Source organism: Zootoca vivipara, chromosome 8 (assembly GCF_965207765.1).
Source record: "Zootoca vivipara chromosome 8, rZooViv2.hap1.1, whole genome shotgun sequence".
Lineage (NCBI taxonomy): Eukaryota > Metazoa > Chordata > Lepidosauria > Squamata > Lacertidae > Zootoca > Zootoca vivipara.
Genome location: NC_142591.1, coordinates 26592820 through 26608093, shown reverse-complemented (window position 1 = coordinate 26608093; position 15274 = coordinate 26592820). Strand labels below are relative to the sequence as shown.

Here is a 15274-nt window from a genome sequence, read left to right as displayed (position 1 = left end):
CCTCCATTGAAAGCAAACGTGTCGTTTCATGCCGCGTCGAAGGCATGTTTGAACAAAAAAAGTACATTTTGCATTTTACAGAAGGCGGGAGAAAAAAGAAGAAGCGGGGAGCGCTTTGAACTCTCTAGCCCTTTCAACATTCCCCTCAAGCTTGCAGCTCGTTTATTTATTTTAAATTGTGATAAAGATAAACTTCAGAATGTAATTACTAGCTTTACGCAAAGCATTCTTGTAATTAGAGTTCTGAAAAATCAACACTCGTGCAGCAGGCTGATTTGGATCTTTCTGCTTCACCTGAGAGGAGTTCATCCGTGTTGCTTCGTTGCTTTCCCAGTTACTTTGATGGTTTCTCCATTGCTCCGACTGCCTGGTGCTCCCGTCCCCATGGAAGTTTCCCATTCATGCGCAACCTGCTTATGCGATCTTCCCTTCTGCAAGATGCCACATAATAGGCTTATGTGCGCCACGGGGAGCGCCACAGTCATAGGCAGGCACCCCCAAACTTCGGCCCTCCAGATGTTTTGGACTACAATCCCCATCTTCCCCGACCACTGGTCCTGTTAGCTAGGGATCATGGGAGTTGTAGGCCAAAACATCTGGAGGGCCGCAGTTTGGGGGTGCCTGGTCATAGGAGTCCTGGAATCTGACTTACATTGTGGAAGCTGATATAGCTCTATCGGTAGAGTGTGAGACTCTTAATCTCAGGATCGTGGGTTTGAGCCCCACATTGGGCAAAAGGTTCCTGCATTACAGGGGGTACGGCTAGATGACCCCTGTGGTCCCTTCCAACTCTACAATTCTGTGAGTCAGACCTCAGTAATGCATTGACTGGCAGTGGCTCTCCAGGGTTTCAAGGAAGAGACTTTTCCCATCCCAAGTAAAGCAGGTGCAGTGTCTGTATGGTGTGAACAGGGGATGGAGAGGGTGTTGACACCAGGTCAGGGAATCATAGAATTGTAGAGTTGGAAGGGACCCAAGGGTCATCTAGTCCAACCCCCTGAAATGCGGGAATCTCGGCTAAAGCATCCAGATGGCCACCCAACCCCTGCCTAAAAACCTCCGAGGAAGGAGAGTCATCCCAAGCTACGTTGTTTCTTTTTTTGGAGACATGGTGGGTGTCTTGGCCATTCCCAAACTTCCTTCCTGCCTGTTGGTGCTACAGCTTTGGGGAGTGCAAACATCAGCTAAAAACACAATACAGTATAGTGCTTAACACAGCTACTGATAAACCATCAGGGTAAGGTGGATTACTTTCCATGGCGTCACCAACCTTCCCTGGGCACTGAGGAGCAATTACATCATGTGTCTGGCCCAACCTGGTGTTACTGAGGGTGGCATGAGTGAAAGTCCATTCCAGCCTCACCACAGATTTGTTTAATTGCGTACTGTTTAATGTTTAATAAATTATTGTATTTTAATACTTCTGTTGGAAGCCGCCCAGAGTGGCTGGGGAAACCCAGCCAGATGGGCAGGGTATAAATAAAAAAATGTTGTTGTTGTTGTTGTGACCCTGCTGATCCAGAGATCCTAACACCGTAGCCGAGCATGCATTCACCTTCTCTGGAAGCCAGTGCAAGCATTTATGTTGACCTGCACTTCCTTCCAAATAGAATGCTTAGGACTGGGATATAAACTAAAGAAGCATCCATGGACAGCTCTTTCCCATACTCTTACTTCCTGTTGCTTGGGGAATGTGCCAAGCTATTTTTATGTTTGTTTATGTGTTGCTTTTGATAGCAACACACCAGCTAGGACTGTGATCAGTCGCACCATCTAGGCCTAATGGTTGCTTCATCTGAGTAATCCAAAGGCCCCAAACACTCAAAAGTTCGTCTTAGCAATCTTGCATTTCAGCGATGCTTTAAAAGTCTGATGTCAGGAACCATATTCACCAATGTAAGCTGTGTTATAAACTCACAGGCCTCACGGTATGGAGGCAATGCCTTTTCGCAGCTCATGGATTTTTCCCCCACTTTTGTGTTCCAGATCTACTCAGTCCCACCTTTGGAGTGCAGAGATGCTGCAGATCCCAGGGAGCGCTCGCCCGACTCGGCCGCTTGCATGAAGCACGAGGCAAGGCCAGAAGGTGTGTACGACATCCCACCTCCCATGGCCAAAGGAGCTGCAAAGGAAACCGGGCAGAAATGTGTTTGCAGCCCGCCTGCCCCTTCCGACCTCCCTCCCCACCAGCAAGGCCTGTACGACGTCCCAGTGAGCCACCAAACCCCGTTTGCTGGGCAGCAGATAGCTCCCCAGATGGATGTCTATGACACCCCCAGAGGAGTCCCGTTCCCCGGACAGCTCTTGGGATTTGGGGATGGTGAAACCAAAGAGGGTGTGTACGATGTGCCTCCGCAGGTGACACAGGACACTAAAAGGCTGCAGGACGTGACGGACGGGATGAACAGGCTGTCCTTTTCTAGTACGGGGAGCACCAGGAGCAACATGTCCACCTCTTCCACAACGTCAAAAGAATCGTCCTTTTCAGCCACCCCAGAAAAGGACAAGAGATTAGCGCTAGATCCCGACGCAGCCATAGAGAGACTCTACAGGCACCAGAGCACGGTAGAGACCACTGTCTCCAGCTTAATGGCCTTTGTCAACTCCGACTGGCGGTCTTATGAGTACATGGAGAAGCACATCAACAAGATCCACGCGGCCGTCGAGAAGGTGGAGCAGTCCCTGGTCGACTACCTTCATTTTGCCAAAGGAGCTGCGGCCAACGCCTCCTTCCTCCCTGAGCTCAGCCTCTACCACAAGATGAGGAGGGAGCTGCAGAGGCTGGAAGATTCGCACCAGATTTTAACCCAGACTAGCCACGACCTCAGCAGCTGCAGCTGGTCCTTGAACGTCCTGGCTGTCAACAAGGTCCAGAACAAATGCGACGATCTGGACCGCTTTGTGATGGTGGCGAGGACGATCCCGGACGATGCGAAGCAGCTCACCACCAGCATCGGCCTCAACGCCGAGGTGCTCTTCAAGCAAGGGCTGAGTGGCTCTTATTTGAAGAATGCGTCGGAGATTGCAGATTACGTGTATGACAGCCCTCAGGCCCAGACGCTGCACCCTGGAGAGAAGAGCCAGGGCCATTGTTCTTCTTTGTCACCACTCCTTTCCAAAGACCAGCATTGCCAGTGCAGCAGCAGCAGCAGCAGCGATGGCTCGGAGAAGAGCTGGATGGATGACTACGACTACGTGCACTTGCAGGTGAGTACTGCTTCGCTGGATTAAGCCAGGTTTGGGGAAGGGCCATAGCTCAGTGGAAGAGCACTTGTTTTGCATGCCAAAGGTCCCAGGTTCCAGCATCTCCTGGAGAGACCCCTGCCTGAGATCCTGGTGGGCTGCTGCCAGTCAGTGTACAGTAGTCTGACAGCAGGTTCTTGTGCTCAGCATCCTGCTTTCAGTATGGACCAGCCAAATGCTTTTGGGAAGCGGCTGACAAGCAGGGCAGGAGGAAGGCAGCAGCCCACCTCTGTCCTTTATCTCCCAGGAACTGCTGTTCAGAACTATTCTGCCATGAAACATGGATGTTCCTTTGAACTAGAACAGGCATGCCCAACCTGCGGCCCTCCAGATGTTTTGGCCTACAACTCCCATGATCCCTAGCTAACAAGACCAGTGGTCAGGGATGATGGGAATTGTAGTCCAAAACATCTGGAGGGCCGAAGGTTGGGCATGCCTGAACTAGAATGAATATTAGCAATAATGGATATGTATTGGCCCATTTTCCATGAATCCATTTAAATTTCCCTTTAAAGCCATCAATAATAATAATAATAATAATAATAATAATAATAATAATAATAATGCTTTATTATTTATACCCCGTCCATCTGGCTGGGTTTCCCCAGCCACTCTGGGCGACTCCCAACAGAATATTAAAAATACGATAAAATATCAAACATTAAAAACTTCCCTAAACAGGGCTGCCTTCAGATGTCTTCTAGTCCGTTGGTTGTTTATTTCTTTGACATCTGATGGGAGGGTGTTCCACAGGGCAGGCACCACTACCGAGAAGGCCCTCTGCCTGGTTCCCTGTAACCTCGCTTCTCACATTGGGGAAACCGCCAGAAGGCCTTCGGTGCTGGACTTCAGTCTCTGGGCTGAACAATAGGGGTGGAGATGCTCCTTCAGTTATACAAGGCTGAGGCTGTTTAGTGGCAATCATCATAGGTCAGGAGCAGGAGAGCAATGAGTCACATGGCATCAGTGAAGTTAACTCTTTATTCAAGGAAACACGGTTGGCCCAGAAGGCCAGGCCTAGTGAGCACCGCAGCTCGTCCCAGTAGATCAGGGGTCGGCAAGGTTTACCTCACCTGGGCCAGTTTACTCCAGCAGAGATCTCTCCATGGGCCGGATTGCGTGTGCGTCCACGATTTCCGGCGTCTGCGCAAACGCGATTTCCAGTGCCGCGGAAGTGAGTCCCCACGCCACACTGTGCCCGTTTAGTGCAGCACACAGGGACTCACTGGTTGGGCGGCTCGGTTCGGGGGTGGCTCATGGGCCGGTTAAATGACCCCCGTTTGCCGCTTGTGGCCCATGGGCCTTGGGTTGCCAACCCCTGCGGTAGATCTTGCCCCTACGAAGGGAGTTGTGGAGCCTGAAGGTCCCCCCACCTTCCCACTGTTGTCTAAGCCTCCTCCTCCCCCGGGTCCTTTCCAAGCAATCTGAGACTCCACCGCAGTGCTAGTCTTTGCTCCTCCCTCTTTAGGCCTCTTCTGGTTCTGGCTTCAAGTGCTGCAGGGGAAGGTGGAAATCCCTCACACTGGCACCCATTTTCTGGACAGCAGCTCACCCCAGGGTATGATGTCTCAGTAGTAGGCTGTTTGTCCTATCTCCTACCAGTGACTACTAGTCACAGTGGCTGTGTTCTGCCTCTGAATGCCAGTTGGTAGGAATCACATGGGGGGGGGAAGAGTGCTGGCGCTCTTATTGGAATCATTTCACATGGTGAGCTCTCTCTGTTCTTGTATCCCTTCCTTCTCCTCAACGAGAACAACTGGAGTGAGAACATAATGAAATGCGTGACATGGCTTTCTTTGTCTTGTTTCTTAAATGTTATCCAATCAGGGGAAGGAAGAGTTTGAAAGGCAACAGAAAGAGCTTCTAGAGAAGGAGAATATCATCAAGCAGAACAAGATGCAGCTGGAGCATCACCAGGTAAGAGTTTGTGGAAGCACCAAAAACAGCAAAAGAGGAAAAGTCACAAAATGCCACTGAATGGAGAATTTATGGGACTGTCTCTTTAAACCATGTGGCCAGCTGGCAGGGGGCAGGAGAAGCTGTCCTCTTTTTAGAACACACATTTCTTTATTATTTTATTAAGCATGCAAAATGTACTACCATAAGTCCCTGAAAGCACATTAAAAGCATGGCATCTCTTCCCACAGGCTTAACAGACAAAGCAGAAAGCGTTTTTTAAAAAATGTGCTTGTGCACACCTCCAGATTCGCCCAAGCTTGCTGCTACTCTTGTTTTCCTGTTACCCTATTTTGTCCTCAATCCTGTGTCAATCCTGTTGGCACTTAAAGAGCTTGCTATTAGAGGGAATAACGTGGCATTGACTCTGCTGTTTGCTTTTCAGCTGAATCAGTTCCAGTGGCTGGAACAAGAAATTACGAAGCCCGTGGAAAACGACATTTCGAAATGGAAGGCACCTCAAGGCCTTCACCCTGTGAACAGCCCAATGGCCTCTCAGGAAAGGCAGCTGCTTTTGTTTTATGCGGACCAGTGTGAGACTCACTTCATCTCCCTTTTAAACGCCATTGATGCATTCTTCAGCTGCATTAGCGCTGCGCAGCCACCGAGGATCTTTGTTGCGCATAGCAAGTTCGTCATCTTAAGTGCTCACAAGCTGGTGTTCATTGGGGACACCCTCACTAGGCAGTTGACCACTCAGGAAATACGCAACAGTATAATGAACTCCAGCAACCAGCTTTGCGAATTGCTTAAAAGCATCGTCATGTCCACTAAGGTGGCTGCCCTGAATTATCCCAGCACAGCATCCTTGCAAGACATGGTGGACCGGGTGACAGAACTCTCCCATTACGCACAGTCATTCAAACGCTCTTTGGTACATATGGCATCATACTGAGGCACAAAAAAATGGACAGAATCCAATGCAGAATAATGCCCCCAAAAATAAAAGAACTGGAAATGTTTTCTATATTATGTACAAAAATGAAACTTGAGCATTTAATTTTATTTTTTTCCTAGAAGTTTTATACTAAATATTTTAAATTCATTTTATGGATTAGAAATTATAAAGGGTTTCGGCAATCTCAGCCTGTTTCTTTTATCATTTTAAATACAGTATACATATATAAATATAAAGTGATACTCTGCATGTATGTATATGTTGCGACATTCCATAAAGTTCATTAAGTAAGCACCTTAACAAAAGCATCCGTCAGTTTTATGGTGTATATGTGGCCTGGGTTTTTCAGGATATCCATGAACCAGATACTATTTTTGCCTCTTGGGGGCTATAGTGTATATTGTATTTTATTGTAGCCTAATTATGTCTTGGCATAGGTTGCTACTAAATAAACGATGCCCTCTTACACTGAACTCCTGCACATTTCTTTGGAAGCAAAACTCATTTCTCTTTGCCAAGCTATGAAATTCGCTCCCACAAGAGGTAGTGATGGCCACAACTTGGAACGGCGTTAAAATAAGATTATTAGACTAATTCATAGAGGATAAGGCAATCTGTGGTTACTTTCCATGATTGACTACATTGTGGCTCCACTGACAGAGGGGGTGTGCCTCTGAATACAAGATACAGTGGTACCTCTGGTTACGAACTTAATTCGTTCTGGAGGTCTGTTCTGAGCCTGAAACCATTCTTAACCTGAGGTACCACTTTAGCTAATGGGGCCTTGCGCTCCTGCCGCTGTGCGATCTCTGTTCTCATCCTGAGGTAAAGTTCTTAACCCGAGGTACTACTTGCGGGTTAGCGGAGTCTGTAACCCGAGGTACCACTGTACTGCAAACCACAGAAGGGGAGAGTGCAGTTGTGCTCAAGCCCTGTTTGCTGGTTTCTCATAGGCATCTTGTTGACCTGACAAAAGGATGCTGTACTAGATGGGCCATTGGCCTCATCCTTTGAAACGAGCATGCACAGAACAGGACAGCAGCCTTCATTGCTGTCTTGTAGTGGTATGAATTGTTTTTCTTATAAGAAACAACCAATTAGCAATGCAGGGTGGGTGGTGGTGAAAATATCATGTCCTCAGAGACAAGACTCCCTTGTTTCGTACCTCTGTTTAATGGTAAATCCGTAGTTCCTCAAAACTGGACAAGTTTTATGTGTCTGCCATTCACTTGCATTTGCAAACTGATAATAGTTGCTAAATTGCTTTGGTTCTTATGTAGCCTTGGGGGTACTTGTTCAGTATGCCAATGGATGCCTCTGATACATGGAGATACGTTGTTCAGCTGTATAACCTTGCACTAAATTGCAGGGCAGTTCAAAGGTGTTCAGCAATGCAGCAGTCTCACCACATCAAAGCTTACCTATGCTCTACAGTTCCCTGGGCAATGATGACTAAACAAAACTAAATGCATGGCAATTCTTGCCCTTGCAAGATGTTTTTCCGCACGTGCATAAATTCCTCTGGATTGTAACCACAATGTAGTTCATATAAAGAACCTCAACCTTCCATATTTAAAATACGGGTCTCTTTCACAAAAATGCAGCTCTGGTACTGCATAAACAGGTATAACATAACAACGTGATCAAATGACAGCTTTGGACATTACAGGAATGCCACCAAAATGCTATAGAAATGTCTTGTGCACATCCCCAGTGCAAGTGTTCTTTTTAGATATAGTAAAGAAATGTGTTTGGCCACATGCACAAATCATGCAACTGGTACTAGTGTTTCCATTAATATCCAAAGACACACATTGTGGGATTGGGTTTAAACAACTAGGAGCCACACAGTAAGTGATTAAAGAAATTCTAAGCAAGGCCAGAAATTCTGATCAGTCCGTAATATGTAGCCTCTGGCATTATATACAATGCAAACATACACCAGCCATAATCCAGCGGCATAGAATATGTTGCAAACAGGAGAACCTGGATTCAGTTCCCAGTATCTACTGTTATAGGTTATCAGATAGAGACTGGACCACTGCTTACATCAAAGTGCTAGGCTAGGTGGTCTACTGGTCGTATGATACAAGGCAAGTTCTTATATCTGGAGAAGAACACCAGACTTTTTTTGTAAAGTTTTTTTTAACTATTTCATTTTCTAATGTGCAATTTATAATGAACAATTACAATAAACAGAGAAAATTAAAAGATGGGAATGGACACGTAGAGTGAGTAGTTGCATGAGTTTAAATAACAAAGCCCAACTTGAAAATGGTGGTTCCATTGTGTATGTCACACCAAATCACATAAAAGGTATCTGGGGGTTCTAGTCCTTGTTGAAATTTCAAATTATGCATATTTTTTTCTATTAGAGCTGTATTCCAGAGTGAGTGCTATCAAGCATCCAGTATAATATTTTGGGCTGTTTTCTGTTGAGCTGCAATTACCGGTACTCTTTGTGCTGCCAAGGTCATATATAAGACCAATTCTTTTGAACCATGTGAGACTTTTTGATAAGGCAATCGTGTAGCAAGTCCTGACTGAGATCTCTTAATGAAAAGGGAGAGAGAGAGAGAGAGATGGTTGCTGTAACTATCTTGTTTCACACAAACTCACCTCTTACAATTGCAGATGCCATATAACTGTGGAGTCAGTAGCAGTGAGGATTAAAGGACAGGTGTACAGGCCATGGTCCATCATGATTGAAAGCTGCCTGGCTTTCTGTGCCTGTTGCTCTATGATCATTTCAGCTAAGCTATCCCGCGAGTCTGCAATATTCTTGCACCGCCTGCCTAGCCAGCAGGTTGCCGTTGGCTAAACGTTATTTACAATCCAGTGATAGCTAGTCTACTTAAAATTAGGTCTTTCCTGCACACAGCATGCTTGGTATTATCACAGTCTGTGTCTTTACATGCTTCTCTTAAATGCCCAAGAAACGACTGCTCTTCTTTATCATGCTTCAACGATTAACATCAACAGAGAGCATTTATTTGACTACCTTCCTTGAACTAAGAATGACTGATGGGGGCCATGAAAGCAATTTTTTTTGCTGCTGCTCTGCAGTTCTGTAACTTCTCTCCTTTCCCAGAAGATTACAGAGTTGGCAGACAATCCCAACATCCTGACAATCCCAACATCTCTCTCTCTCTCTTTTGTTTCAGGAAAAGCAAGCTGCTAGCCCTTATGTTAGGGAACACAGGCTTGAAAGTACTTGTACAATTGCTAATGAAATCTCCAAAGCCCCAACAGAGTTCTTTTTTGTTTTTTTCTAGTAGTCAGGTGGAAGGACTTTCCCTTCTCCAATGACTAGGAACAGTATGATAAGCAGTTCTTTCTTTCTAGAAAAATAGGTGCCGGTCCTCACCATGAAGTCGTTATAGTAAATGCCACACTTTTTAACAACAAAAAGAGGTGCCATTACTGCCTACCCTTGAGTGCCCTCTGAAACACCCCCTATATCCAGCTACCTGGAAGAAAATCCTGCTGAAGTTAATGAAATTTTCGTCTGAGTAGACATGTAAAAGAATTCCCTGCAAATAATGCAAAAGGAGCAAAGAATTAGGTAACACAGGTCCCAGCTCTGTTTTCAGGCGGCAGACAAGCTGGTATTGGTTGCTTTTTACCAAATCTTAGTTCATTTTATATGGCATAATTTTAACCTGACTTTAACGGGGGCGAAATTAATTTGGGGACCTTGAGAGAGTAAAGGTAAAGGAACACCTGACCATTAGGTCCAGCCATGACCAACTCTGGGGTTGCGATGCTCTATTGGCCGAGGGAGCCGGCGTACAGCTTCCGGGTCATGTAGCCAGCATGACTAAGCCGTTCCTGGCAAACCAGAGCAGCACATGGAAACGTCGTTTACCTTCCCGCTGGACTTGCACTTTGACGTGCTTTCGAACTACTAGGTTGAGATACAGGCTTTAAATACCAAATATGTTAATAGAACAGCATGCCCTCTTTGGAAGTATCTTGGAGAGCAGAAAGCAATTGAACATGGAGGGACATGATGTATTTTGAGTGGTCACAGATATTGCTTTCCTAGGACCTTGATCTCGCGCATTAATGCTGAGAGAGCTTGAGATCCCCAGAAATAGCACCAGGCCTTAACGTTGCATCTGGCATAAGTATTTAGAACTGCTCAGCTAAAGGAGATGGGTTCATCTCCTGTTACCAGTAGAAGCATTTTAAAAAGAAAAAAAGCTAAATTCAAGTCTGATGGAGGCACTTCTGGGTTTTTTTCTTCATGAAAGTGCCCTTTCAGAATATTGTGGTTCATGATTTGTTCTTTGTGCATGGTGCATGTCCTACATAACAATGTTGTAAACTGCAATATATGAAGGGCATGATCCAGCAAACGCTACCTGCAAAGTAAGCGCCTTTTAAATTTTAATGGGGTTTTAAGCATTCAGCTGCATGCCAGGTTCATCAATTTCAAGGTTGTGCTTTATTGTCTCATTTGAAGGACATATGAAGCCCAAGTCCTGTGGGAGTGCATTGCTTCCCATTGTCTTCTGTGAGGAGCAGAACTTTCCATATGCACGGATATTCCCCTTTGCACATGTCGAATTTTCCTTGTTCAGAGAAGCTTCTCACATTGGCCTCTGGACTTGCAGCCCACACTTGCTTCAGAGCACCACCAGCAGCCATGGTCTCTCTTGTGCAGATGTGGAGGTATAGGTAGTCTCTGGCTATGATCTACAGCTGCACATGTGCAAAGCTCCCAGTCAGAGCACCAGAAATGTTCAGAGCCTCTTTCACCCTCCATAAATTGCGGTGGGGAAGCCCTCTTCCATGGCCCACACTGCTCACTGCTGGATTTCTCAAGCGATGCCTATATAAGGCAAATAAATTCCCTTTTGCATTTGTTACCGTGCAGAATTAAAATCACCATGTGTGCAAAGAATGCTTTTAAAATAAAACACTTTTGTGTTGACCAGTTTTATTGTCGTCTCCCATGTTGTACAATATGTTTCCTCCAGATGGGGATCAGTTATCCAAAAGAACAGCTATGTGGTGTTTTGTTTTCCTTTAGCTGGTATTATCAATAGCTGCGGTGCTTTTAAAATAATGTCAGCTGAAAAAAGCAGATCCCTGGCCCAAGGAGCACAGAAATGTAAAAGCCCTGCTAAATCAAACCAAAGTCCCATCTAGTCTAGCCAGGGCTGTCTCAAGCAGGTCGGGCGCCCTGGCGCCGTGGCACTGTGGCGCGGAGATTGCCCCGGCGCCCCCGCCCTGGTGGGCGGGCACAGCGCATAGCACAGCTTCTGCGCGGCTTCACCACACAGCGCCCACCTGCCGGCCCCACGCCCTGGCGCCCCGCACCACCAAGACTACCCCTAGAGTTGGGCCTGAGTCTAGCACCCTGTTCTCCCCAGATTCCTATGGGAAGCCTGCAAGGAAGACAGAAGCACCACATTACTCTTTCCACCTGTGATTCCCAGCAGGTGATACCCAGAGGCATGTTGCCTGTGACACCGAATGTCATGCATGGCCATCATGGCTAAGCAGCCACCTAGCTCCGGTAGTGCAACAACGATCGGTCACCAGGTGGAGGTTAACATCCCTCTGCATTGAAAGGTGCACTCAGTGAGCTCAATACTCCATACTTCTGCTTTTGGCTCTCCTTCGCTAGATGAGAATAACCCAAATTTCATTAGAGTGTGAGGCACCAAAGGAAGAGGCGGAAGTTAGAGGAAGGAGCAACGGGGGATATGTAAGTACTACGGTAAGTTTAGCTATACGAATTTCCAGGGATCCTTTCAATGATTATCCAGTTTCCTGAGGACAGATAAATGGGAATATTACATTAACATAGAGGTTAGTACTTAGGGTTGCCCAATGAATTTTGAAGAAAAGCTCAACAACTTTTGTGTCCAGATTTTCACTTTTTGAAATATGGCAACCCTACTAGTACTGAAAGTTTCCTATTCATCAGAGTCTCCCAGGACTGAGCATATTCAACTATTCTGTGATCACATCACACTAAGAGCCAGTGTGGTGTAGTGGTTAAGAGCGGTAGACTCGTAATCTGGGGAACCGGGTTCGCGTCTCCGCTCCTCCACATGTAGCTGCTGGGTGACCTTGGGCTAGTCACACTTCTTTGAAGTCTCTCAGCCCCACCCACCTCACAGGGTGTCTGTTGTGGGGGAGGAAGGGAAAGGAGAATGTTAGCCGCTTTGAGACTCCTTCGGGTAGTGATAAAGCGGGATATCAAATCCAAACTCTTCTTCTTCACCATGCAAGCACAGAATATGGAACTTGGTGCAGAAGTAATCCTTTCGAAACTCTGAGCTTTCCTCTCTTTGTTAAAGACAAAAAGAACTTCAAGGACTTAAGGCGGCAGAGGCAGACATGAATGTTTGGCTCATGCCTGGTGAAATTACAGGCACCAATGAAAAGATGACTTGAGCAGGCTTCAAAGCTCAGCGTTCAAGTGACCTGCAGTTGTGCCTTACCCTGCACCATATAAATGATGCAAAATCTATGAAAACTTGCTTAGTTTAATCAGGACTCTGACTCCAACTCTTCATCCTCAGCCTGGCATAATACGAAAAGTTGCACAGAAGTCTTGTGGAGCTTGGAAGCAAATTTTGCAAGGAAGCAAATCTCCTATCTTCTGCTGCCCTTAACTTTCCTGAGCTTTTAAAGGTCCAGAATCTGGTTGGCAGCATCTTTACTTGCTGAGAAAGGTCCCCAGACAGTAACCCCCCCACACACATTGTTCTTCTGTAGCAAAGCTTCCTTGCAAATATACTTCTACACGGTCAGCTTTATACATAACCTGCAGTCTGAAGCAGATTTGTCTATGTTACAGTCATTTTTAGCAATGTGTCGTAAGCCAGGCACATCCTTTGTTAGGAAACTACAGCTGATACATTGCCATGGGGACAATATAGTTAGCTAATTGCTTCCTTAGTAGAGGATCATTTTTTGGAACTCCCTGAATAGGAAAAAAAGCAGTCGGAGAACGGGGCCGACTTTCTTCCCAGTTAAGGATGATGTAATCTAGACCTATGTGAAAAATGAACAAAAGAACAGAATTCAGTTTTGAGAGTTCCCTATGAAGAGAGATTGATGATTAAACTACTCTGAGAACTGTACAAATGACCCTCTGCACCCTTAACAAGCTATAGCTCCTGGGATGATTGTGCTATCAAAGCACTTCCAATGCATGGTGTGAATGCTTACCTTCCAACATTTCTCCAATGAAAATAGGGACGTCCTCAGGTGGCACTGTGGGTGAAACCACAGAGTCTAGGGCTTGCTGATCAGAAGGTCGGCAGTTCGAATCCCTGCAATGGGGTGAGCTTCCGTTGCTCGGTCCCAGCTCCTGCCCACCTAGCAGTTCCAAAGCACATCAAAGTACAAGTAGATAAATAGGGACTGCTCCGGCGGGAAGGTAAACAGCGTTTCCGTGCGGTGCTCTGGTTCGCCAGAAGCAGCTTTGTCATGCTGGCCACATGACCCGGAAGCTGTCTGCGGACAAGCGCTGGCTCCCTCGGCCTATAGAGCGAGATGAGCGCCGCAACCCCAGAGTTGGACATGACTGGACCTGATGGTCAGGGGCCCCTTTACCTTTATTCTATAATATTTTTTTTTACTATTTATACCCCACCCATCTGGGTTGTCCTAGCTACTTTGGAGGCTTCCAACATATATGAAATAATAATAAAATATTAAACATTTAAAAACTTCTCTATACAGGGCTGCCTTGTATAGGGATGGCTTGAGGGTTCGGATAACTCCATCCCCTCCAACATTCTCCGATGAAAATAGGGACGTCCTAAGAAAAAGTGGGACATATAGGGATCGAATCAGAAACTGGCACAGCTTCTGTAAATCCGGGACAGTCCCTGGAAAATAGGGATACTTGGAGGGTCTGCAAACGTGGTCCAAGTCTGGGTAAGTTCTGTGCTCCTGTAACTTCTCACTACTTGCAGAAGTGAGATGGGAATAAGCTCAAAGACGAGTGCAACAAACTGGCCTCCTTTAAACACTGAAGCACCTGAGATCCCTCTCTGGGCCATACAGCTCCCTAACACACAGTCTACTTGGACCCAGAGCATAATAACTCAGGGAAAGAGGAGCCCTGAAATGACTTTTCTCGGTGAAATAGAAAGGCCGCAGGGAACCGAATGAGTCAAAGGCCTGGCTCCACAGTCTGGGAGGGGCTGTGTTTCATTTCTTAGATGTAGGTCAGTGCCAAAGCTTCGGGCATCAGCTTCGGGGTTTTGGAAACTGACACCAGATGTTAGATGCCACTGGTGTGCCAAACCTTGCAAAAGTTTAGGGATGCCTAGGCACAACAATAACAATTGGGAGCAAGTGGGCAGCTATGATGGGCTTTGCATTCCCCCCCCCCAGTCCCTTAAGAACTGCCAAGTGTCCCTATTTTCCAGGGATGTCCCTGATTTAGGGAAGCTGTCCTGGTTTCTGATTTGATCCCAGAACGTCTCACTTTTCCTTGGGATGTCCCTATTTTCATTGGAGAAATGTTGGAGGGTATGGAGTTATCCGACCCCCGAACCATCTGAAAGCAATCCTGTATCGCGAAGTTTTTTTAAAAAAATGTTTAATGTTTTATTATGTTTTTATATATGTTGGAAGCTGCCCAGAGTGGTTGGGGCAACCCAGTAAGATGTGGCGTATAAACAGTAAAATTATTGTTATGGAATGGGACATTTCATCGAGGAAATGTTGGATTTTATTAACTGGACTCAACTCAAGATGGTTTACTGCGTTGGGCAATGAATGCAGTCATCAGAAGGCTCCCAGTCAGCCTTTTCTGTTTAATGTTTTAGCAGCAGAGCATTAAAAACATTTTTTTGTCCACACCCCCACCCCCCACCCCCAAAAAGCAACATAAAGCAATCCCTATGAAAAGCTTGCATTTGATGCTCTGTAAAAGGGGGTCAGGAATGATGTTGTTGCAGCTTGTGGGTTCTGGATAATCTATCCTGGGCTCTTTTCCGAGTCGAAAGTTAAAAATCTCTGCCTCCAGCTATGTGGAAATGGAAAAACCCAGGAGGATGAGTGGATAGGGACATGAAAGAGAGAGGTGGATTTTCACCGTCTTTTCATCCGAAAAGACATTGTTTCTTTTTTTTTTGAAAGATGATAAAATTCCTGAGGGCAGTCTGCACACAAATGCTTTTATCTTTCAGGCAGATT

At 46.1% G+C, this 15274-nt stretch overlaps 1 protein-coding gene across 1 annotated transcript in view; it reads left to right on the top strand.

The window, feature by feature from the left end:
* The window catches only part of NEDD9 (neural precursor cell expressed, developmentally down-regulated 9), a 60475-nt gene extending 53905 nt beyond the window's left edge, over window positions 1-6570 (top strand). The window contains exons 5-7 of the mRNA XM_035124977.3: window positions 1987-3207; window positions 5071-5160; window positions 5585-6570. Of these exons, the coding sequence (XP_034980868.2) occupies window positions 1987-3207; window positions 5071-5160; window positions 5585-6094 (1821 nt within the window). The 3' untranslated portion in view covers window positions 6095-6570. The remainder of the gene's footprint in view (window positions 1-1986; window positions 3208-5070; window positions 5161-5584) is intronic.
* The last annotated feature ends 8704 nt before the right edge of the window (window positions 6571-15274 follow it).